General features: G+C 48.5%; 1 protein-coding gene across 1 annotated transcript in view; it reads right to left on the reverse strand.

Moving 5' to 3' along the window:
- LOC119387921 (5'-AMP-activated protein kinase subunit gamma-2) overlaps positions 1-26136 on the reverse strand; it is a gene marked incomplete in the record, with an annotated part of 450148 nt that overhangs the window by 195364 nt on the left and 228648 nt on the right. The window contains 3 exon segments of the mRNA XM_037655495.2: positions 7185-7218; positions 9101-9456; positions 13665-13902. Of these exon segments, the coding sequence (XP_037511423.1) occupies positions 7185-7218; positions 9101-9456; positions 13665-13902 (628 nt within the window).

A 26136-nucleotide genomic window follows, 5' to 3' on the forward strand; every position in this document is an offset into this window, starting at 1 on the left:
AGATACGTTACCGATCCAATGCTGAGCGTCCTCGCTGTATCGCCGAGGCGTCGTCGTACCGTCGGCTGCCGGACGCAGCAGGGCGGCCGTGCCGTGCACTTCGTGGCTGCTGTGTCGGCGCTGCGCGTACTCGTGCAGCATGCTCTTGAGCATGGTGACCAACATGCTGGCGCCGCCGTCGCCAACCCCGCCGCTGACAAGCGGCATCCACCATCCGATCACAACGCGCTCGCGCACTCCACACCAACCGGCTCACGCACTGACGCACTCACACACAGGCAGACACGTCTCACCGGAAGAACAACAAGGCGAGCGCGATGTCGACCTCCCGCCGGATGACACTTCCTCGAACTCCCAAAACAAACACCGATGACACCCAGTATAGGTGCCTGTCGCGTAGTATACACGCGAAGTCAAAAACGATGCCGCTTCTGGTAGAAGCGCTTCCGACAACACGCACGGACAATGCAAATTCTTGATCTCTCTGGCTCTCGAACTTCTTGACTTTTTCTTGGCGGTCACGGTCGTTTGGAAGGGAACGGGAATCCGTCTGAAAGCGCGTGTCTTCCTATGAAGTTATAATAACCCGTCAAGGATACATTCGAAGGAGCGAAAGCAGGATCCTACTCTACTTTCTTTCTTTTTTCCTCTGTTTCTATTCTTCCTAGCCTAAAATAAGGCACGCAGTTAGCAAATCATCACCAGGCTCCGATTACACACGAGAAGCAGGCACTCCGGGTTGATTAGGAACGCCCAGGCAACTGAACAGTAAAGTTGGTGCAGTACAGCTGAAGAGACAGCGCCAACAATACTTCCTTCTGCAATGCAAGTCACAGGTTCTCACGGACAGAGATGAGAAGCGCCGTCGCTCCTAACGTCGCCGAGCAAAAGCGTGAAAGACCAAGCCGTAGCGGAGTATACGAAAGATCGACGACTCGGCAGCAGTCAACCGCTCTCATCCAAAGCGTTGAAGCGCACACGTCGAGGAATCCAACAAGCGCGCGCGTGTACTATCGCGACGTCGGTAGGAGAACGCGGCGGCGCGCCAGAGGTCCTTGCCAGCGGCTGCTGCGACGACGACGACGAGGCGAATACCTCGACTCACCGACCGCGAACGAACCAACGCTAGCGCCGTTCTAGCGCGCGCCGGTAGCGAAGCCACCGGCGCCCGCGCGGCGGCGCTGCTGCGCCGGACCCTCGCCGGATCGGGGCCAGCTGAGCGCACACACCTTCAAACGGCGGCACAGGAAAGAAATAAAAATGTAAATATGCACGAGAGAGAGAGAGAGAGAGGAAGAAAGAAAAGCAGCGAAAGCGAAACCGGCAAACGCTCTCTCTCTCTCTCTGTAAAGCGGCTGCACAAACGGCAAGAAAACACGGCTGCCGCAGCGTCTTGGAACATCGGCTGTTGCCGTGCGCGTTGTGAGTGGGATCCCACAGCAGTTCGGGTTTGCAACCCCTGCAGCGAAATAACGCGCGACGAGGCGCGATGAAACAACGGTTAGGACGAATCCCCGCCGGTCCGGTGTGCCTTCAATTGCAAACGCTGAAAGAACGGCACATTCGTGCTTATGTTTGTTTTGTTTTGTTATCTGCCCCCCCCCTTTTTTTTTTTTTCTATTCCGTCCTCCCGTGCCAGCTGCCTCGTAGCTACGGCTGCCACAACGTTTTGCGCATTCTTTCCATGGAGCGCTACGCGATGACTAAAGCATATCGCGTAAATGTCAACGAACTAATGTACGCCTCTCGCGTAAATAATTTCAAGTTATATGGTACAGAAATTTCAAATGTCTCTTTTCCCCTTTGTATAATGAAGTGCTTGTAAACGTACGTGTTGTTGCTGAGAAAAAAGTGAATTGAATATCTGAATTCTTTACATCCTGGGAGCATAGAGAAGGATACAGTCGAGTCGAACTCATGGTCAAAATAATTAACCAATCAGTCAATCCTCCCAAGACAAGTGAAACCGAGATATAAAGGGGCACAGAAACAGAAACCGATACTTGCCTCCCTTGAGTATAAAGTACGTTGTATACTAATACGTAAAATAGGGGGAGGGGGGGCGGTTAGCGCTAGACGAAATAATAATAATAATAATAATAATAATAATAATAATAATAATAATAATAATAATAATAATAATAGCATTAAAGAGCTTGTTTCGCAGAAATTCCAGTGTCGTAGTCGGCGTCGATGGTTGTGAGCGAAAAATCAGCGTTGCCCGTGAGCGAAAATTCGACATAGATGCAAATAAAGAAAAAAAAATCCTTCGCCTCGAGTGGGAATCGAACCCAGAACTTCTGCTTGACAAGCAGGTGTTCTACCACAGAGCCACGCCCTTGCTCGAAATTGCTACGAAAAAAAAAAAGAAACACTATATGAATGTTACGTAGTGCGAGAAGTGTCATTAACACATGCAACATTGCGCGGCAAAAGCCTACAGGATCACGCCAGGTGTCAAAACATGTGGTTTGCGCGACGAGTGGTTGTTTTAAAGGCCCATCAATTACAATGCACACAGGCATAATTAACTATCTTTATCAACAACAGCATCAACAACGCGTGCTGCAGCGCCGGTGCGCTTGTTCAAGCTCAAGCGTCCTTCAAGGCGGAGTTCAATCCGGCGGAGTTCTTATGGCGGAGTTCTCTTATGGCGGAGTTCAATCCGGTGGTGGTGGTGTGCGGCGTGACCACCCTTACTGCGCATGCGCGAACCCTCTTCGCACACCTCCTCTCCACTCCCCCTCTGAGACGCGGGCTCGACATGCCGAAACGCTGCTTCGCATCGCCTCATGATCCCCTTTAGCGGGAGATGGTGTAATTTTTTGTATTTCCTAGCAAACATTACGGTCAGCAAGCGTGGAACATCTCAATTTGAAGCTCCCATGTCTGGTATGCGGAAGACGCAGTTTTTGTAAACGGAAGTCAGCGTACAGGTCGTGCAGAACGAAGACGGAGATTTCCCCACAGCGAAATAACACAAGAGCCCAGGAACTCAATTTCTAACAGTACTACAGCGAAGAAGAAACAAAGAAAAAATTGTTCAAAAACAAAAATGAACAACCACTCTCCGCAGCAATCCAGTTAGAACAGAACAAAACAAAACAGCCCATGAACCTAGTCGACATTGAAATTGCGTTCACTCGACTCGATCCGACACGCCTCGGTCGCACTCGACAAGTTTCGAAGGCCCTAAAGCAATGCGCAGGAAACGAGTGGCGCCTCAGCGGACTTCCCGCTTAGCAACAGCTCCTCGCGACACGAGCTCCTGGCGAGCGCACCGCGACCCCAGTACGGGTGCGCTCCCGTAACCTGACGGCACTGAAAAGGCCGGGAGTTGAAGAGGCGAAATATTTTTTTTTATATTTATATACACGTATATTACAAATATCATATTATAAATTAATATTGTAAATATTATAATTAATATAAATATATTAGAAATAGTGCAGCCAGTCTGGATTCCAAAATTCCCAAAAACTTAGTTTCCTTTTATGTACTGTGTACCGCATTCTTTCATTTTTCCCCCTTCTTGTACTGTTTTATTATACGTTTTGTGTAAGTTTAGTTTCCTTTTTAGTAATGCATAACGTTTTTAAAATTTTTCAGCGTATACACCCATGTGTAAGATCTCTTTACACGGATACAAATAGCACTACCTGTTATAGGGACCCCTTCTACAACTCACGTTAGGTTCTGGACTCCCAACTGTATAAATATGATGCCGCTCTATTCTACTTTGTTGTGAGTAGGCTAATAGACCGACCGACTGACTGAAATCGCACTGAACAGCAGAACGCCATAGACAATGATAATCGCCACCAAGGCGGGCCAGTTTCGGTACCGACATAAATCCGCAAAAAAGCGGCGGAATCGTTTTGACCAATCGTGCTGGATGACACTTCTATTGAAACATTCGTTTTTCCTTCCTTGTATATATAAATGAAAACGTCTTTCGCTCATTAGTGCGTATATTATTTCTGGCAATGTCAATCGTGTGCCACCACTACTCAAATTAACTATGTCAAAAAAAAAAAAAAACAGATTAAAACATGGCCTTGGTGCTCGGCATTAAACTGAAGAGACCGTTCCCGATTAGATAATTATCACCCTTTGCAAAAAAGTCGCCACATCACGCAAGCGGTCCATTCCCATACCATCGACGCGCTGAGCTGTCGATATAAGGACTGTAGCTTGGAGATAGAGCCACTTATTTTTCCCGTATTTGTGTTAAGAAACGGAAGGTTCACAGGTGCATCTCTCGCGGGGTACTCCCATGAAATTCGTATAGAAACGCATTTCTTAAGGCAGGAGTGCCAAGAATAACCGCAGGCGAATCACATACAATAGCACTGACCACGGAACAAAAAAAAAATTAAAGCAAGTCTAGTGTTCAATAGGAGGCACGGCTTTTCTTTCTTTCGTAACTTGAATTCATAGCCACCTCAAGGAATACTGTCTATTGTCTAGCTGCTTCTAGACCGGTTGGCGACCTGTTGCGTGACTAAGCTTCCAAAAACTTTTCCCAAGGAGCGCGCACTTGCGAATCTTGCGAAACATAACAGTTGCCCTTTTAGAAAGAGCGCAAGCAACACAAGGTCGAAGTAAGACCAAACGGGACGGGCCCTGGCCTTTATACATCGTCCTTGTGTTGCCTGCGCTGTTTTCAAGACGAATCCTAACCAACTCGCCCAATTGTCTGTTCTACTAACAGATGTCGTCGGCAAAGAAGGGAGAACAATTGGCAGTACAAGTTGGGCAACCTTCCAGCCGGCGTAGCATCGCTATCTCTGTCGAACCTTCCAGCGCTCATTCCTTCATATTAAGCGTATAAAAGGATCACCTATAAAAAAAAAAAACGCCTGGATGGGAAATCGTACAAATGCGCATGAGCAGAGTCCCGGCTCCCCACGAAGTCCGCCCACTGGTTTCCATGGCAACACGGTCGCACGCGAATGGAGGACGTTAGACGATGCGGCTTTCTTCAAAGCTTCCGAAAATGTTTTGAAGAAAACGCCCGAATCCCGAGGCGGTCATTGACGCTGCGCGTAGATACCTCGCAACGGCTGTCACGTGAATGCAAGATCCTTGCTGTCTTTACAGACAGAATGAAATGTATCAAAGGCTTTCTACCAAAGCGAATAAGATTACTGCAGTTTTAAAGTACATGCGATCACTCAACAGAGTGAGAATCACTGTTTTGACTGATAATGTAGAACATATGTGACCGATGAACAGATGTAGATATAGATATAGAACATGATGTAGACACAGATGTATAACAGATATAGAACAAATATAGAAACAGAAGTGAATGATACTGTAGAACACCGTAAGTCGGAAACGGGGTTCGCCTCAAACAGTGATAGAGCTAGAGTTGAAGAAAGGCAGCGTGAATTTCCCACGGCTAAACTCCCGATTAAACCACGTTACGTACCGAGATCTCGACGAAAAGCCACGAATATATGCGCACAATACGTGAAGAGGTCAGCGAATGCCATGCTGAAATACAGATTTGAAAGCGAAGCACGGAAAAGTTCCCGAGTGCGGGAGAAGGCAATATACATTGAACAGGGGTTTAGAAAATCATAACAAAAAGCGCGCTAAGGGACACGAGAGAGTCTGCGCATAGTGACGTCGACAAAAATGTAGGTAAGGACGTCGTAGTTAATTAACAAAAAGGAATGCCTCAGTCAGAACGTTCGGACAAAGGCAAGTCATCAGGCGTCATTATAATCGCAGCCTTTACAGAATACGGCATTAAGCCTAGTCGCCGGTTTTTCTTACGCTGCAAGAGACAAGAGAATCGCATTCCCTATATGAGAAGCGAAAAGCGTGAGGGTGCGCGGATTCGCCGTCAACCAGCTGTCAAAGTAGATCCGAAGTTTCATCCATCTCTCGAAATATGGTGCGGCGATAACAGAAGACATCCACATTTTCGCGAGAACGCTATTTCGTAACAACGCGGCACTTATCGAAACGGACTCGTCTTACAAGCTCTTGCGTAATCCCTCCCAGAGTGCAGGGGAGCGGTACAGATTCCCCCGAATTAGAAAACTGCATTGAGAGTCGGACCTGGTTTTTTTACGTAAGAAACTAGCTCCGACCCACAAGCATGATGACGCAATGGACATGTCTCGATTCGACAGCTTACCTTTCGCGCACGCAACTGCTCGGCATCGGTTAAGCAGTCTCTGTTCTCACCGTACAGGGTAGAAGCGTGATTGACGTCAATCTCGTCCTTTAACTTACACCGCGTCTCGCGTGTCCAAGTAAATTGCAAGCAGAAAAAATACGGCGCATGGCGCATCTAATCACTTAGGATCAGCGTGTGCCTCGTGATCACACACGAGTCATCTCAGTTTACAGCCGCTTCCGGTAAGTCAGGAAATAAAAAAAAGAAGAGCTCTTTAATGCGAAAGATACTCGAGCATGCACTCACTCTAGCCATCGACTAATTCGGTACACGCCGAATCTACGTTGAGATAATAAGTAATTATTCACGTTAATTATTAATTAATCAGTGGAAACTAAGCGAAATGTCTTTCCACTGTGACGCTAGGCATCGCGGTTACATTCCACCGATGCCATGGAGCAGTGTTGACAGAACCTCCGGAGACAATTCCTGTACACTATAGTATATCTCACGTGGTTAAATAAATGGCTTTCCAGCACGAAGCGCAGCCAAAGCGGCAAAGCCACCTTGGCAGAAGAAATCGTCAACAGTATTCTTTCTTTCTTTCTTTCTTTCTTTCTTTCTTTCTTTCTTTCTTTCTTTCTTTCTTTCTTTCTTTCTTTCTTTCTGCTTTTTTGTTTTCAATTTGAAGGACATTGTTGTTTTACTTCCCTTCTATCAGTTCTCTACAGCCATAGGGTATTACATGCCATCGTTCCTAGCAATATAGCCTTATACCTTGGTTTTAGGTTTATATTTTCATGCTCCACTGCAAGAGACGATCTATTCCGGTGACTAGCCATTGTTAGGTATTCCTTAACTCGGATTTTCGTGTCTGTGTTTGCGGGGCTCGCGACAGAGACGCTGTATCGCGTCAGGGTTCTTTCCTTGCTTTCTTCGCGTTACACGAGTCGAACAGGCACTGTTGTCGCGAATCAAAAAAAAGAAAAAAGATAGAAGAAGATAAAAAAAACGAACAGGCAGTGACAAAGCCGTCTCGCCCACTCACCGTATTGGCTGCTGCTGCTGCTGCCCGGGAATTTCTGCAAGGCAAACAGAGAAGGCAGCAGTGGAATATCTCGCCTTTAGATGCGCTTCGCACAGATGATACAGACCTAGTCTTGCTCAGTACGCCTGTGCTTTGACAAAGCACGAGGTCTTTTTTTTTTTCTCGTTCGCTTCCTTTACTGCTTCCTTGTGCTGCTTATTTTTATCTCTCTTTCCTTCTTTAACCTGTTGATAGAATGTTCTTTTCATCTGATTGTACTATGACGGTGATATGTCATTTTACGATTGATATGCGATTCCGGTATATTGCGGTTTCTTTCTCTCTCTTTTGTTTAGTATTGATCACCCGTTGTGAGTTTTTTCTGTTTGATACGTCAAAGTACACTACAGCTCTCCCTACTTGCTTGGTCTTAAGTGACAGCCATATTTCTTTCTATATCAAGGAATCCTAAATGGACAAAGAGGAGTCGTGCGCTGTGGCCCGAGCGTACAATAAAAGAAGAAAAAAAAAGTGTAATTTTCGTTCCCCACACCCACACCAAAAGTTTCCTGAAGACTGACTGAGCCATACGTTCCGTCCCGCGCTGCACCTCGAGCATTCATCGCAGTTCACGTTTTACGACACTTTCGCATGGATGCTTAAGTGCGAAGAAAACCAAGGTCACACCGCAATTGTCTCGTAGACGTTACACAGCCTTCTCGTATCGTCCACTGCCCAACTTCAATACGCACATTGACGTAGTGCTGGACTCCCACGGAGAGCTCCTTTAAGCGAGCGACAGAGGGCCGTGATTTACTGCAAGATAAGCCGAAAGGTGCAGCTGTCAGGAAGGTATGCGTCAGTTGTAAGAAAAAATGAAAAATAGCGCTCTCCCCTGCATAAACTACTGAAATGACTACAATCAAGAAATAATAAATATAGCGAGGAAGTGACATCGATGCAAGAGATCTAAAGAACAGTGCTTATCGTATCTAGAACCAGTAATAAAAGTTCAACTAATGCGTAAACCAACCTCGACAGATGCACTTAACGGTGTAGAAGAGACCTCTATACAGGCCTGGGCATATGGAACAATCCTCCGCGTGCGCTATTATAACCACCCTATATTGTCAGTAGACGCGACGCCAGCAACCACCCCGACTAATTGCTTGTCAACGTCAATGTCACCCATATGACATCTTTTGAAGTGAATATAAATCGATCTCAAGAAACTCTGCGATATTTCCAATCTCGCTCGCTGGTTCTTTGGGGTCTCGGTCTGCTTAGGATTCTTCACGGCTAAGCTGACGCGACAGTCTATGCTTATGCACGCTGAATAAGGGCTAATTCACACCTTCGACTAGTCGGGGGTCGCGCGACCATGTTTGTCACAAACGACAAATGTATACCATTAGCCTGCGCTGTGATGCACTGCTATCGCCTTGGTGTGCGCGTGCGTGCGCGCGTGCGTGCGGGAGAGAGAGAGAGAGAGAGTAATACGTAAAAAAGCAAGGATGTTAACTAGAATGAACCCGTTAGACTACGCTGAAATAGGAGAGAGGGGAATGAAAATGATGAAGATGATACTGCTACGCAGCTAGCACAATCCAAGAGAGACGTCCTGCCTACCGAAGAGGACAAAGAGGACTGGCCTGTGCGGTGTGCGTGCTGTCCTCCATCTTGGTCGATGCTGTGCCTCTCAGTGTAAGTACACTTGTAAATAGCCACGCCTCGTGTCATTTTACGCAACAAGTACTGAGGATTAGCAGGAGGATTCGCGCACTTGCGGAAGTTCGCGTATTGCACCTGACCTGTACACAAGCACCGACGGAAGCGTTTCGCGTCAAAAAAGCGATAATATATAGCTAGCGCGTCGCATTCACGTAAACGCAGCCATAGGTATAGGTAATACATACAAGGTGTGCGCCTGGACGCACCTTGGACTTTCCCTCGACGCTGACCGACTGCGAGCGGCTCCGGAAGAGGTCCATGACCTTGGAGACGGCGCCCGTGCGGCTCTCGGAGCCCGAGCGCGGGCGCCGGAACGGGGCCTCCGGGTCCACGGGGCTCAGAGGCGACAGCGGAGACATGGGCGCCGACACCCCGCCGCCGCCGGCGGCGCCGTTGGGCGGCGTGAGTGCGCTACGAGAACCCGGGAACCAGCTGTGGCCCCGCAGCGCCGACATGAGGTTGTTGGGCTTGCGGCTCCCTGAGGACGAAGAGCCTTTGGAGTCGGACTTGGAGCGAGGCCGGAAGGCATCGAACAGCACAGCCTTGCGGGACGGCGACACGCCTGCGAGGCGGGGTGCCCCGGCGGGAAAACAACGGGAGGTGGGGAAAAGGCCCGCGGCGGGGAAGCCCGCCCGGCCGGAGGAGAGCAGCACAGCTGTGGGTCTCGCCCTGCTTACAGCTCCGCACTATGCGCCGCCGCGGTCGTGACTGTTTGACCCAGATGCGCTCGCATCTTCCAACGATTGATTCACTTGTTCGTGAACTAATGAATATCATGAGTGACATCGCAAGGTTTCTCGTACAGAAGGTATATTCCAGCGTTGACAAATTTTATGTAACACTCATGGCCTTCAGGTATATAACGTGCATAACAGCTTAATCAGTGCGCGAGTTGACAAATTTCAAAGGGTGTCTTTGTGCATACGCAACCTATGAGGTTTATGAGCTTGCAAAGGGCTTTGCCCAAAAGCGTTCGGTATAGATAGCCCACTGAGGATGTAAGGCCTTGTCTATAGAAACTGCTTCAGACTGTAAGGCCTTGACTGTAGAAACGGACAGCAAGAACTACAAATATTTATAAACAAGGATATACGATGTAAGGCATAACGGTAAACGTCAAAGAATACGATTAAAGGCACGTTCACACAAAGCGCGGATCCGGAAAGCGGAGAGGCGGATCCGGAAATCGGATGCGGATTATCCGCAAAAGCGGAAAACCCGCGGCCGCTTGCCCGGATCGCTCCCGGACCGATTTTCTCCGCGCGATGAAGTTGGCCGCTTTGGCCGCAGCCAATCAGAGCCCGAGAAGCGCGAGCCCAGTATTGCGTAGTGCCGCAAGATGGTAACACGTCCGCCGTGGAGTGGTGGATTGCTTCATCCACGCGGCGCAGCGGGCAGAAGGCAACGCGGTCGGTCTGAACAGCCGCGCGGCCTCGCTGCCTCTTCGCCTTGAAAATCCGCTTGCCCGCTTGCTTGCTCCGCGTTCGGTGTGGCGTGCAAGCACGGACACAAGAGAGAACTCAAAAGAGAAGGGAGTATTGACTTCTCTCTTGTGTCCGTGTTTGCACGCCCTGTCTTTTAGCATGAGTGCATACCAACAAGCTCGGCTCTCTGTTAAGGCTAGAAATACGATACGGGAGTACCTGCATAGCCCGATGTGAACCCAGATTTGGGGCTAAAGGTCGCCTCTTATGCCAGCCGTCGCGACGCCCACGGCGGTAATTAACATACACATCTATGTAGGGTTGCGTTATGTGTTGCATTTCTCCGAGACATATAGCGAAACGCACTGAACGAGACAGTCACGACCGCTGCGCGCATGCGGCGCGACGCTTTGCCAACAGCCGCCATGCGCGCGCAAGCATGCGATCATGCGCTATATCACCGCAAACTCCAGAGTAACCGTGCAAGTACTTACATAAGCGTTTCGAACGACAAACGCGAGGAATTGCGAAACATCCACACATTCCGCGTTTCTAACTATACATCTATCATTACTGATCCCGCAACTTCAAGTGTTTCCGCACGCTACCTCAGCATAACGATAACCTTTCTGCGCCATGCAATGGTGATCGCAGCGCATCAATAAAATTTTCTTCTGGGGCGTAACAGCGGCCCCCTCTCTTTCCTGAAATTTAAGACAACCTCGGGTCCGCAAGCATTGGTCACTGTGGCAAAACCTCCGTTCGTGGCCCTCAGCAACAAGTAATTAAACCGCAGTTAGTAACAAACTTACGTTCACGGTATGATTGAAGTACTCTGGTTTGTAATGTTCGTACTCTGGTTTGTAATGCAGGAGACGCCACTGGGCGTGCCGAAAACAAGATTCCGAGAATTCTGAAGCCATAAACTCGGGTCAGTTCAAAGACACGCGTAGATTTCTTCGCGCAGATATGTAGCATTTGCGATGTACACACATGGAACATAACGCAAAAGATGGATTAGGCCGTAGGTTCTGAACAACTGGACTGGGAACGACACCGCCAAACGCAGCCTTGAATTTCGATTACGCGTGCTTACTTAGCATGTACCCCATATTACGACGCTGCTGCCTCTTTTCTTTGTCTGTCTCTCTGTCGTACGGCTTTCATCAACATGGCGTAGATTGTGGTAACCTGGCTAATTAACACGTTATGAAAACAAAAAAAAAATGTAAAGGAAGAAGCAACACTTGCACGGAAACTATGGCACGAAGCACTGATCTACACGCACCCGCTACCTTCAGCACAGTGCAAGCGAAAGCGGCAGCGGTGTTAGTGCACTGCAGGGTAGGTTAAGTGCGCAGATAACTGCGAAGCAAAGCTGATGATGCCACAGAAACATGTGGTCGTGGTGCACATGAATATCTGCACTACAGTCACAATTATTACGATAAAGAGAGATGATGGGAAAACTTTTGTCATCCAACCGTTTCTAGCACGAAGCTGCAAAAGATGGTGGACACTTCGTGGTATGGCTCCATGAAAGATTGAAAGAGCGCGAACGGCTCGGCTGTGCTGTTCCGGCTCTGTCAATCTTTCACACAAAGAAAGCTCATAAGGGCTTCTCGCACTGCGTCCCGTTATCTGTGTCTACATAATCAGTTTCCCTCACAATCATTGTCTCACTGTTTCGAGTTGTCGATTAATTCGACTCTCTCGCTGCAATCTGCTCGCCTTCTGGTTAGCTCAAACGGCAGAAACACAGCCACAGAAAGATGGTGTCGGGTGCGAATCTCGGATGAAGGACGATATCTTTTCCTTTAACTGGAAAGCTTTCTTCCCGTGAAACCTGCGCGTGGGTTCCCTTTGTAGCTTCGCGCTGCGAACGGGTGAATGACAATTATATAGAAGCCAGCCCAGTCACTAGATGAAATTTCTCTCTCTTTTTCTTGTTTTTTATCCTTCGCGCTACATGTAAACGCCATCAACTGTCGCTTGAAACACGCGAAAGCTAAAAAAGACTGCGCCACCGCTTTCCCTCCTTGCGTGCCACCGCAGCCACACAAACGATCGAGTCAACTTAACAGTTCACCCAAACATGACTTCATGCAAACTACACGCAACCAGAACGCGTGTGGTGCAAACAGGCATATCGAGCAACACACTCTGACGGAGGCGATTGCCGCGTATTCTCAAGCCAATACCTTGCAGCATGCGCATACCTCTCGACGGGCACAAGTCGATAAAAAAGTCGGCTAAAGAGACGCCTCGCGAGTCAGATAAATCCTTGTGTGATAAGCTTTCGGGGAACAGTACCTATACCTGAAAACAGCGGCACCAACCAACTGAATATGTCAATCAAGACCAGCCGCCTTTCTTGTCGACTTTGTGTCAGCCATTATCAACCGCTGGAATTCGTCCGACTTGGCGCTCAAACCTTTCTGAAGCTTTCCTTTCCGGTCTAATGTCCAGTTACTTTAACTTTTCTTTCAATGCACTTGAGCTCGCCTTATTAAATGCCCTTTACCCGCTTACAGTGTTGTCTATATGTACCGGCTAACCTCCTTGTCTTTATCACTTCCTTTACTCCATCGCTATGTAATTCTTTTAAGATGCCACGGCCGCGTCAGACAATCAAAAGCAGATAGCAATGGTCTCTATCCAACTGAGTGTCGCTTCATTCTCATCTCCTCGAGGGGTGGGCGCCTGTAAAGGTGCAACCTGAAATTTATCTATAAAAAAAGATGCGTGCGCGAATAGGCTGAGGACTAGGAGGACTAAGTATCTCTTGAAGAACAACATGGCGGCAATTGATGTGTGAGTGCCAGTTGGTACGACTGGACATGAATATGGCCCCGGCTATGGCCCCGGCTATGGCCCCGGCTATGGCAACGGCTATGGCAACGGCTATGGCAACGGCTATGGCAACAGCTATGGCAACAGCTATGGCAGCGGCTATGGCAACGGCTATGGCAGCGGCTATGGCCATTGGGATTAGCTATGGGGGTCAGTTGGTGGTATGGTTGTGCGAGAGAGAAAGAGAAACAACTTTATTTATCCCGTCTTTTGGGAAAACGGATGCGAAAAGAAGGCGAGGGAGCCTACCGGCGGTAGGCCTCCACCTCAGCCCAGCTCAGGATAACCTCCTGAAGTTCGCGGTTGTAGCTGCTCATGGCAGCCTTCCATAGCTCCTCACTACCTAAATATCTACGGAGGCTTGGGGTGGGGAACGATGTGTGAATTCGTGTGAAGACGATAGACTTGTTCCCGTCGAAAGGGATAGCGCCGGGCCCAGCAACGATCGCGCTCCGTCGTACAGGCGGTAGGTATGCGTATCGTAGAGGCTCACCACCGAGCACATCGTCGCCGGACTGCCTGCGCGCCCTTGACGACAGCTGCAGGGCGGGAAGGCGGTGGGCGCCGCCGGACAGCGAGCGGCGTCGCTCCGCGGGCAGCGTGGCCGAGACGCCCAGCGGCGGGCCCGACGGATAGCGAAGGTCCCCCGCCGCGTCCACGGACTCGTCCATGGGGCCCCAGTCGGCCGTGGTCACGATGCGAGGAACCACCAGCTGCCCTTTCTCTTCGCCCTGTGAGAGAGAGAGAGATGCGAGCACGCCGTTAACCCAATGAGCGCACACTCTTAACAATCTCAATGACGACCATGACGCAAAACGTTTACATTAAAAAATATATATCACCCAGTTCCACGCCGTGGAAACCGTCGGACAGCGGATCTGTAAGCGCGCAAGTATTGGTTCGCCAGATTACGTACATCATCACCATCATGATCATTTAACATAATTTCGTTTATTTCTTTATTCACTCCCCCCTCTGGTCACGTGACCTGCGTGACTAATACTACTACTACTGCTGCTACTGCGACGACAACGAACGCACAGGGTAGACTAAGGAAGCTTCGCTGTAAAGAGGTCGCGTTCTGGCAAGCTCCCTGGAGGAGGCCAGGATATCGGCGTACGTCGTTGCGAAGACAGCGTGTTACAAGGAGCGCTATCCACAACCACTGATAAGCAGACTCTGCGTTCTTCTCACCGAAAGTAAGGAGAGAGAAGCACATAATCAATGTTTTACTTGCACAAACAAGTTGTCACAATGTTGTAAAGAGAACGGATAGCAAATGTGTTTTCCGGAAATCCCTGGATGCATAGGCGTGCGCACAGGGGGGGCAGGGGGGGGCGGCCGCCCCCCCTAATCACCTAGGAGGGGGGGCGCAAAATCTGCCCCGTACATTGACCCTTCTAGCCACCTAAGAGGGGGGGGCGCAAAATCTGCCAGGGTGGGGGGAGGGGCGCTGCGGCGGATCTTTGCCCCCCCTAATGGGGAAATCTGCGCACGCCTATGCCTGGATGCGAAAGAATGTTTTTTTTTTTTTTCTCCCTGTGAATCGAGGCTTAGTTTGGTCGTTTCAAAGAACCTGTATGGGATCGCCTGCTCGCGAATCATGACTCCTGTAAGAAACTCACGACTTAAAGTTTACAGTGCTTCGCCCGCAACTTAGACTTATCGTACCAATCAATTACCGCTCGGGTCGAAATCTCAAACTTATTAAAAATCAAGCTGCCAAATATAATGTAACTCAACTGGCGCTCTTCTGTCAGCTCGAGTATACATAAGAAGCAAAATATCATTTTTCTTTTTTTTTTCTTTCTTTTCTTTTTTTCGTATATGCGGCGACGGTTCACGTTCAAAGCCGGCTGAAAAACCGCACGCAAGTACAAACCAGGCCTTTGGTATACCAAGCTCCTGAGCAATACAAGCGCCAGGAGGAGCGCATTCCGGCGACAGCTACTGCAAGGCCCAAAGGCCCGGCTGGCATGCAACGCGTGATGCCAGTGTTGCAACGCTCTTACAAGTCGGATAACTTCGTTTATTCTCGAGCACCACGAAAGATGAAGTGGATTTGGCTTGTCGGCTGGCTGACACTGGCATGCGTTTTTTGACGAGCGAGCGCTCTGAGGACGCCACGAAACGCGCGCAACGTGAAAATACGGCCGCCATGCAGTGCGGCACGCAGTGTTGCGGATCAACGTCGCTCACAACGGCATCCCAGCGCGATGGCGTAAGACTATAGCAGTGTTACTTTTGGACTTCCTCCAGCGCGCTGTTCACTTTATACTCCCTTATGCAACGGCTCAGTGTTTATCCAACCACATCCGCTGCTTTATTTATTTTATGGTTTTGTTTTTTCCTGTAGTAGCGGCCGTGATCCAAGGGGGCTTCTAAGGGAAATGAAGTTGGAGCCAGCAGGGAAAAAAGAGTAAAGCCGGTCCGTCCTCTCATATTCTTCTTCTTCTCTCTCTCCCCCCCCCCCCCCCCCCGCCAGCCTTCAGTAGCAGGAATGCTCCAGTAAACAACGCAGAACGCCGCACGAAAGCTGTTGTACACATTCCATGGAATCGAGCAGCCTGTGTACTTGTTAAAAGCGCGATCAATGCACACGCACTGTGTTGCATAACTCTGCCTCCTACAAGTTAAAAAAAAAGGCTTCCTTGGCATTTTTCAACCTGCTATATTTATCTACACGGGTATGCTGTTTAATCGAATGATATAAACAATCCGTAACGGATACAAAACAAGCACGAAACGTTGAACAAAAGTGAGCGTTAACGTTCCGATTTGAAAGGATGCCTTTCCCTTATCTCGTATATTGGTCATTCCTGAAAGGGATTTGACGTCGGGATTCGATAAACATACCGATACCGGTCTCCAGAATGATTGAAATTTGGATGCCAATTCTGAAATATAGAGCTTTTGTTCCAGGGCTATGTTTCAACCCATTGTGACCGCATGGGGTGCTTCTAGAAAAAAATGCTTGAGATCAGTCACGTCTGTGTAGCCTACCCGATTAAAGGGGCCCTGCAACACCTTTCTTAGTTATATTGGAATAGTCTCATTATTGACGTATGACTCTTCACGAGTCATATGCCGCAAAAATTTTTCGAATCCGTCAAGTCTAAGTGGTGTTACTAAATTATAGAGATCACGTTCCGCAGCTTTCTCCCTCAACTCAACGCCGCGAGCGCGCGGAAACCTAGGCAGCGAGTCGACGGAGGGAGCGCAGAGGAGCGAGGCTCCGCCCAAGAGCGCCGGCGGAGTTATTTTCTTCATTTTTTTCTCTCTGACGTCTGGGCGCAACCACGTGGTCTGTGCCACCACTTCCGGTCGGCTTGCGTCGTTCTCGTCGAGCGGAGTCGATCGCACTGTGTATCGCGCGTGCTTGAAAACTGCGCGTCGGTTTGGTAATGTTGGGTGTGCACCTCGAACGCCGTAGTGTTTTCATCGCTCTGCCAACCATGGAAGCAAACCTGCGCGCTCGTTTGGAACGAATGACAGCTGAGATCGGTTTCGGCCCATACTCCGATACACCGCCTCGTAAGACGGCACTGGCAGACGACCCCGAAGCGCCGCCATTACCGGACGCCAGCATTGTTATCGGAGACACGCTGCGCCCTTGCCTCAATCGGTCGTGAGAACGTGCCGACGATGCAGTTCTCAGCTGACGAGGCAACACTCGAACGGCTGCCACTCTCAACGGCAACCGGCGATGGTCAAAAGCACAGAAATATTCACGTTTTCGGCATTGCGCATGGCGAAGAAAACGGAACCACGCAAATACGAGCAGACGAGCTGTCGGTGAGACCGCAAGTGCTAATATTAATGTTTGTTCGGTGTTTTTAACGCGATAACATAATATAAACATACATATTATCTACTTATTGAACTCAAAATTAACAACGAAAGTAATAATGAGGGTGTTATCGTGATTATAACATCAGCCAATGGTGGAACTGCCGACAATCGCGTCATATTTTGCGGACTAATACATCATTTGTCGAGAGAAGAGGGAGCGATTTTCAGCTGACTTTGAGAATTTATTGTAAATTCCAGGCCGTGCGCATCGCTATAATATTTGGCTCGCGTGTTCTCGGGAGCCTCGACTACCGATCGGCAGCGCTTTTTGAGCATGCTCGAAAAGTGTTGCAGGGCCCCTTTAAAGCCTTATTAATATCCGCCGCGGTGGTCTAGTGGTTAGACGGTGCTCAACTGCTGACCAGAAGGTCGCGGGATCGAACCCCGGCCTCAATGGCAGCGTTTTCGATCGAGGCGAGAATGCTAGAGGCCCGTGTGCTTTGATTTAGGGAGCACGTTAAAGAACCCCAGGTGGTCGAAATTTCCGGAGCCTTCCACTACGGCGTCCCTCATAATCATATCGTGGTTTTGGGACGTAAAACATCATCGATTACTATAAATAAGGCCTTATTAATCGCAATAGGCGAGAAAGTAATGAGAGTACAATTTTGGGAAGTTGAACGCCCATGAATGTACTTATTAAGAAAAATTTTCAAAATATATGGGACGACGACAGTCATGTGCGGGCCGCGCCGTAAGTGAAAGGTCTGCGGGCCCCGTGTTTGAGACCTCTGATATAAGATATTAAAGAATGTTTCTCGCCATGGTTCTCGCTCAGGCGCCGGAGGAGTGCCGGACAAAATGTAGGTATATGTAATTCTCGATAATAAGAACTCAGCTGATAGCTGCAGGCTCATACTGTCGTCATCTCGCTTGCGAACAATGCACTTTACACAGATCTTCACCTGCGATCAAATATGTCGGGATCCGGCAACCAATTATGACGATTATATTTATTGGCATCCCCTTTGAAATGGGACGGCAACAAGAAGCTAGTTAGCGTGTTTGTTACAATCAGGTGTTAGTCACTTCATCGTATGCATCCCGGTCCTTTCTTGTTTTACTAATTTCAATTTATTTATTTTTTCAATAAGCGTATATTTCTACGATGTACTGCCAACTACGCCTTTAATGACACCGATGCTGTCAAATATTTTCCCTGCTCCTTTTTCCACCAATATTCAAAACATGCCTTGCTAATCTCAGCCATTGACCAGTTAATGCATCCAACTGGCACAGCGCCAGCGGCGACATCCCCCGGTCTAGTTGTGCAACAAGTGCCGGAGATCAAGTCAAAGGTTCCCGCTCACGTTCCGCGTGGAGAGGTTTCGTCGATGATCCACCACGCGGCGCCACGGCCGCGCTCTCACTCGTTCATTTTAGCGCTGTCATTACAGGACACGAACGTAGGCGGCGCTAGGTGGCCTTCGCCGCAACGCAGATGCGTCGGGCAGTGCAGACTCTCTTCTCGCCTCGTTCGCAGAGAACCGCGAGCCGCCGCTCGACTTTTAAAGCCTGTTTCACATGCGAGCGACCGAGCGGCGGGGCCCGCAGCGATCGAGCGGCAGCAGGACGCTCGGACGCGGCTTCGTTTCACATGCACCGCTCTTGCGCGGCGCGCGCCTCTGCGATGCGCAGTGATGGTTGTGGGAAGCGCCCGTTATCCGCGGGTTTCCTTTCTCCGGGCTCGCTTGTTTTGGTGCGCTTGGGTTGCAAGTTTCACGAGCCTTCTACTTCGGTGATCGAATTTCACGCGCCTAAACCTTGAATGATGAAAATGTGCAGTGTATCAGAGTGCAATTAAACAACTTCAGTAGTCACGTTTATTTCTGTTCCAGCTTTCTTTTTTTACCACGCAAGTCATGTTGCACGCCCATACACTTGGCCATGGAAAAGCGAAAGAAAGAATTTGTTTTGGGGTTTTAAGCTTTCACAGGGCTTTCGGTGGCTTTTGCTCTCGAATGCCGCAAGGCGCTGGTGCGCCGTATGGGCCGGCAACCGGATGCAAGCGGCCCAGTCGACGACATTGTGGGTTTGTGAAGGAGCTCGTCTCTTTTTTTTTTTTTTTTTTGCCTATGGGCATTCTGCAGTAAAGAGGCGGCGGCATTTGTCGTCTTCGGGGTACGTGACCACTAAAAAAAAAAAAAAAAGGGAAAAGAAAACAGTAAACTGTTCGAACGTGCTGCACCAGAGTAGTAAAAAAAAAAAACTGAAACGTCTACTGCGAACAAGTGCGGAGTGTCGTAGGTTCCCCCTGTCCGGACCTATGTTGGTGTCACGATTCGATAAAAATACAAAAGAACAAAATGACACGTGCAAACGATTTGTCTGCTTTGATGGAAGCGCAGTAAAGAACAACAAAAGGGAAAGAACGGCGTTTTCTACACTGCCAGCTCGTTGCAGCGAATGTCGTCTGCTAGGAAACCGAGTCGGAGCGAGTTCCTCCCGGCGCGCGCGGCTGCTCTCGTCTCCATCCCTACGGTCACGTGCTCCCCGCGTCACTGCTCCCCCATTGGTTGACCTTGGGCAGCCGCTCTGCCGCTCGCGAATTTTTCCAACTCTGGCGATCTCCATCGCGCGTCCACTGGTCGCTCGAAAAAACCTGTTTTTGGGCTTCCGCGACGGCAGCCGCTCCGCTCTTGGAGCAAAATCGCTGCATGTGAAACAGGCTTAAGCCTGTTTCACATGCAGCGATTTTGCTCCAAGAGCGGAGCGGCTGCCGTCGCGGAAGCCCAAAAACAGGTTTTTTCGAGCGACCAGTGGACGCGCGATGGAGATCGCCAGAGTTGGAAAAATTCGCGAGCGGCAGAGCGGCTGCCCAAGGTCAACCAATGGGGGAGCAGTGACGCGGGGAGCACGTGACCGTAGGGATGGAGACGAGAGCAGCCGCGCGCGCCGGGAGGAACTCGCTCCGACTCGGTTTCCTAGCAGACGACATTCGCTGCAACGAGCTGGCAGTGTAGAAAACGCCGTTCTTTCCCTTTTGTTGTTCTTTACTGCGCTTCCATCAAAGCAGACAAATCGTTTGCACGTGTCATTTTGTTCTTTTGTATTTTTATCGAATCGTGACACCAACATAGGTCCGGACAGGGGGAACCTACGACACTCCGCACTTGTTCGCAGTAGACGTTTCAGTTTTTTTTTTACTACTCTGGTGCAGCACGTTCGAACAGTTTACTGTTTTCTTTTCCCTTTTTTTTTTTTTTAGTGGTCACGTACCCCGAAGACGACAAATGCCGCCGCCTCTTTACTGCAGAATGCCCATAGGCAAAAAAAAAAAAAAAAGAGACGAAGCTCCTTCACAAACCCACAATGTCGTCGACTGGGCCGCTTGCATCCGGTTGCCGGCCCATACGGCGCACCAGCGCCTTGCGGCATTCGAGAGCAAAAGCCACCGAAAGCCCTGTGAAAGCTTAAAACCCCCAAAACAAATTCTTTCTTTCGCTTTTCCATGGCCAAGTGTATGGGCGTGCAACATGACTTGCGTGGTAAAAAAAGAAAGCTGGAACAGAAATAAACGTGACTACTGAAGTTGTTTAATTGCACTCTGATACACTGCACATTTTCATCATTCAAGGTTTAGGCGCGTGAAATTCGATCACCGAAGTAGAAGGCTCGTGAAACTTGCAACCCAAGCGCACCAAAACAAGCGAGCCCGGAGAAAGGAAACCCGCGGATAACGGGCGCTTCCCACAACCATCACTGCGCATCGCAGAGGCGCGCGCCGCGCAAGAGCGGTGCATGTGAAACGAAGCCGCGTCCGAGCGTCCTGCTGCCGCTCGATCGCTGCGGGCCCCGCCGCTCGGTCGCTCGCATGTGAAACAGGCTTTAGGTGAGCGGCTGGAGCTCCCGCGCAGTAAGGAGAGGTCATGGGTTGGCGCGTTTCACTACAATCGTGCAAGTGAGTTTGAATGCGAGCGCGAGTGTTTGCCGGTGAGTTTCGGCGGGGGACGACTGCTTGTACAATGATATTCCTGCCAGAAATTTATTTGCATATCAAAACGAATTAAAAAAATACATTATGTTTATCCTAGAAAGCGAAACTTATTTTTGGAGAACGGCACGCTGACAGAAAACATACACTATGCGCAAAATGCAGGTCTTCTTAACGTATATCACGATGGGCACGTATTTTCAAAATCTCCCCGCAATTAACGTTTAAGGTAAGACGCCTGCTTAACGGCCTTTATATGCAGTGACAACTCCGCTGGTAAACACGTAATCTCGGCAAAGAGAAGCCTCGCTTTAACAAACCCGCAAAAGTGAACGCCCAAAGTGGAAGTGCCCCGATAAGTGGAAATGTTGTTTAAGAAATGTTTTAGCACAACGTGGACATCACGGGTATACTGGAAGACATGACTATGGCTGCTGTAACGATGGACGCGACATCCCACAACGAAGTGATTTGAATTTCCGCTTATGTAACAGCACCACCTAAAGGACACATACGAAAGCAAAGCCAAAGATAGATTCGTGATAATCATGCGTACATACTACGACCGAGAATAACGTTGCTGTGTAACGTTCGCCATTTTGAGAGTCAGCTCTGAGCGACACCCGAATTGTCGTTCACACGACTCGCCACCGCAACACGGTGATGGTTATGTGGCCCCATCGATCGCAACGACGAGTGGCGGGGGCGTTTGAATACCGCAGCCAATTACGAAGCGTTTTTAACTCCCACCTCTGCAGTGGCTCATCGCTTCGCTCCATACGCTCCTGACAGTACGTAGGTTAATTCGTACACCGACAAAATATTTTATATCAACACAGAAAAGAGATTCGCGAGCTTTCACTGCGATTACGTAAAACGCCCGGGGGTGCCGCGTTACGAAGCCATCCGGAGGCTAACGCAAACGTTTCAAAAGAGCAGGCGTTGGTCAATGTTCGCAAAGAATAAGAAAAAAAAACGTAATAATAAAACATTACTGAGGGTACACGTATAGTGGAATAACAGCTTTCACGTACGCAAAGGTGTTCGCGAATTCGTTTCTACACAGTATTACGGCATTCAGGCCTCTAAATATTGCCGCCACGGTGGCGAGTGATGGCGAAAAACCACACGAGCGAATGCAAACGCCTGCGAACGACGAAGCCTTCAGGCCATAACGTATTCAGACATGCACAACCGCAGGTATACATAAAAACGGTAGTTTCCGTTCGGACACATTTATGCATAAGCCGCAGGGAACGGAAAGAGTGGGGGGAGAGAGACGTCAGAACGAGCAGAGGTATTACGTAAAGTTTTGCATCGACCTTCGAAAGGCCGAACGCGATAAAAAGAAAAAAAAGGAAAGAAAAATCGAGAGTCGACGAGAGACACGCATTCTGGTCGGCGAGTGATTGTGGCAGGCGAGAAGGGCCGCAGGCGATCCTGTTCAAAAGCCATGCTCTCAATGCACAACGCGTACGCGCGCCTTGAGCTGGCGATGAGCCTGTACAGTGGCAAAATCCGCTCCACGTTAACAGCGAGCTGGCAGGGCGTAGTGAATGCAACGAAACCAGTGGATGTACGCACTGTATCCTGCATGGAATTAGCGTCGCGTCGTTTATTCGCTCCCGTGCAACCAGTCAGTCAGTCAGCGAGGAGCGTCCGCTCAGTCCCTTTCAATTGCCTGCAAGAATCGACGGTCTCTGCATGCATACCGAAATACACAGCGAACAGACTATGCAGAAGCTTGCTGCGACGCCCATTCGAAAAGACTGCCGCAGTACAGAAATGTGGCACACGGCGGGAACGAAGAGGAAACAATCTTAATCGATATGTTTCGCGGTGAAATTAGAAACGACACGGAGAACATGTCGCTAATGGGAAAATAAGAGCTTTCGGTAAAAATTTCTATACTGATTCTCGCCTTCAATGTTGCTGTCATTGTTCTTGCTGTTGCAGTCTCCCACTTGTCCTTTATCTTGCCTTTTCGTTCATCTTAGTCTTCCAATAAAAAGAAAACAATGTGTCATCTCCAGCACCCCGCACTCCTCCGTATACTAAGATCTGTCAGCTGCCAAAATAGGAAATTCCTTCAAAAGTGCATTTTTCATTTATATATATATATATATATATATATATATATATATATATATATATATATATATCAAACATGTCCAGTATCGCCGTCTTCGTTTTTCTAGACATGTTCCTCTCATGTGTATTGTATTATACACTGATTGTAACAAAAAATTAATGCAAATAAAACGAAAGCGCGCTACCGACGAATTCGAATTCGTTCAACAGGCTCTAGACAATGTACCGTATGATTTTTTTTTTTTTTTGGGGGGGGGGGGGGAGGGAGGGGGGCTCATGTGCAGTTGTCGTTCTACCTGCGTACCACGAATGGAATGATCCAGGAGGCATTAAACCACTCAATGCGCCAATATCCTCGGACGAGGTAACTTAATTCTCAAACGCGCGGTCACAATACTTTCTTCCTATCGATATCGAATGTAGTACGCTGAATGACAACTAATAATATCATCTGGGGCTTTACAAGCCAAAACCACGATATGATTATGGAGCACACCGTAGTGGAGGGCTCAGGAATATTAGACCACCTAGTGTTTTATTAACGTGCACTGGCATCGCACGTACACGGGCCTCTAGCATTTCTGTGAAGGACGAAGACGCACGTCACAGTGTCGCGTACTAGAAAAAAAAAAACAAATGGCGTTTTAGAGCTGCATTTTCTGTATCTCGGCGCTGCAGTATGACCTATAAAATTTTGAAGTTTTCCGCACCCGAAACTAACAAACAAAAAACAATCAACACCATGAAGAGTCCGCTCCAAGCGCGGGTGTTGGCCGTACATCAAGCAGGTTTCGTTCAACTCAATAAATCTGACGCCGGAGGAGCGTCGCAAAATGTGATCGCAATAAGTGATGAACGACGCGAGTGAAGCCGCACGACTGCGGGCGGAAAGTGAACGCGGATGCCCATACATTGCAGTGACATGTGAAGTGTGCCCACGCAGCCTACGTTTTCGCTCGACTTCTTGGTAGTTAACCCATGAGTACATTTGTAGAATGACGTATAGAACACAACATATAGCTGTTCATTAAGAAAAAATGATGTGGTGTAGTTAGCCAGACACGAGAAGAAAACTCCACTAGCCAGTATAACAAGCATGTACAGCTACAGTTGTAGTTCGCTCTCGTAGTTGGTATTAAACTCATGAATTAACTAGTTTATTTGTTATTACGTTGAGCGCTATTTTAACGCTGTGCTTGAAACATATATGCTAAATCGCACTGTCTAGATTAAGTTGCAATATATTAAGTGCTGTTTTATTGTTTTCTGATCGTAACATTCTCTTGTATTTATATATTGTGTACTCGCTTTTATTGTTTTCATTTTTAACACGTACTGCACCCTCTACATAGGCCACAAGGTTTGTAATATGATGTAAAAAATGCATAAATAAGTAAACGACTTCATGACCACGACAACCGGATAATGGCGTAGGCAGAAATTTTTTTCGGGGGGGGAAGGGGGGGGGGGGGGGCTCCTCCTTGATCCGACATTGATTGGGTCTGCTGAGCAGATAGGTGAGGTCGAGTGTCATTTTGTGCTCTGTATCCCATGGGGAAAAAAATTGGGGGGGGGGTGGGGGTGGGGGGCACGGGCCCCGTGTGCCCCCCTCCCCCCTGGCTACGCCACTGCATCCGGACATTCTTTCTTATGTATCAGAAATACAGTAATCTTTCACAGCACTTGGAAAATTCCAGCTCCCTTAAAATACGGTTTACGTGCTACTTATCTAGCCTTACTTCAAGGAAGCAAATCGTATCACTTTTACACAACGCTAGCAGTACCGCTGAAACAAGCAGTACTTCAGTTTGCCCACCAGGCACACGGGTGCACGGTAGACGTGTCCCTCTTCGTCGAATAGAGCGGCGGTGTCCAGTAAAGACAATGAAACATGATAGCGTGCAGTCTTCTCCATTTCCGACAGCGAAAATTTCGGTGTACGTGACACGCTTATGTTATACATGTATACTCGTGGAGTTCACAACGCGCGACGAGAATCGACTATCGGTGAGAGTGATTGCAGCGTGCGCGTAAGACAAACCACGTTTCACCGCGACACACTTTTCGACACGTACCTCTGTCCAAAGTCTTCGCGTTTCTTACAATCGTCGTGTCACGACGAAACGCGACATAATGTAGTACCGAACGCCACACGACAAGCACGAATACTGTGGCGCATTTAAAATTAAAATAGCTTCAAATAAAACGAAAGAAAAAAATTACAGGAAGTGATGGCCTTTCGATTCGTGTATTCCTTCTTGCGTTCCGTTTACCTTACTTGCCTTCACTTTCTATATCCGAAGAGTGTGAATAGCAGTATCGAAGATATCTTCACAACCAGTCGCTCCTACTCCACTTATAGAAGCAAAAAAAAAAAAACCGAGAAAAGAAATGTCTGATTTCTCCTGTATTGCTGGCATGCCATCGATTCACGTTATTATTATGGTAGAGCTGAAAGTTGAACGAGTTGGTTACTATTCACGGTGAAATGTGAGCGCGCACAAAAAACGAGGGGACAAACGAAACTCGCCTCTCCATTAGATTGTGTGCTTGTCTTTTGCGCGCGTTCATATTTCTACATGAACAATAATAATAATTGTTATATTATTATTATTATTAACCTGAGAGCATTCCGGCTCAAACTGTTCGGAGCGTCTTCATAGAGACCATAGCTATGTTGTTACGTGACGTGCGACAGCGTAAGTGTACATGCCGGGTGGATCGAGAAACGTGCCCGAAAATCTTCAGAATAAAAGAACTGCGACATTTGCTCGCTGCCTTCAGCATTAAATTTTCTGATGCAACAGACGTACTAAGCAGGCTTGAGACATTTCAAGTACGGCCGTCACGAAAGAATATTATATAGTTACAGTTTAGATTAGGCAAGACGGTGGGGGTCGGGTCAAGGGGCAAAATTTAAGCCGTTCCAACCAAGAGCCCATTACCGCTTTGATATTTCCAAAATACGGTCACTGGTAATTTTTTGCGAAGTGATGAAATCCGACCAATTTCACAACCGAAACCGAAGCGCCCAAGTTCGCAAATTTCATGCGCTTCTGAGAATGCCAGAATGAGCGCGAGTCGTTAT

Source organism: Rhipicephalus sanguineus, chromosome 3 (genome assembly GCF_013339695.2).
Source record: "Rhipicephalus sanguineus isolate Rsan-2018 chromosome 3, BIME_Rsan_1.4, whole genome shotgun sequence".
NCBI classification, from domain to species: Eukaryota; Metazoa; Arthropoda; class Arachnida; order Ixodida; family Ixodidae; genus Rhipicephalus; species Rhipicephalus sanguineus.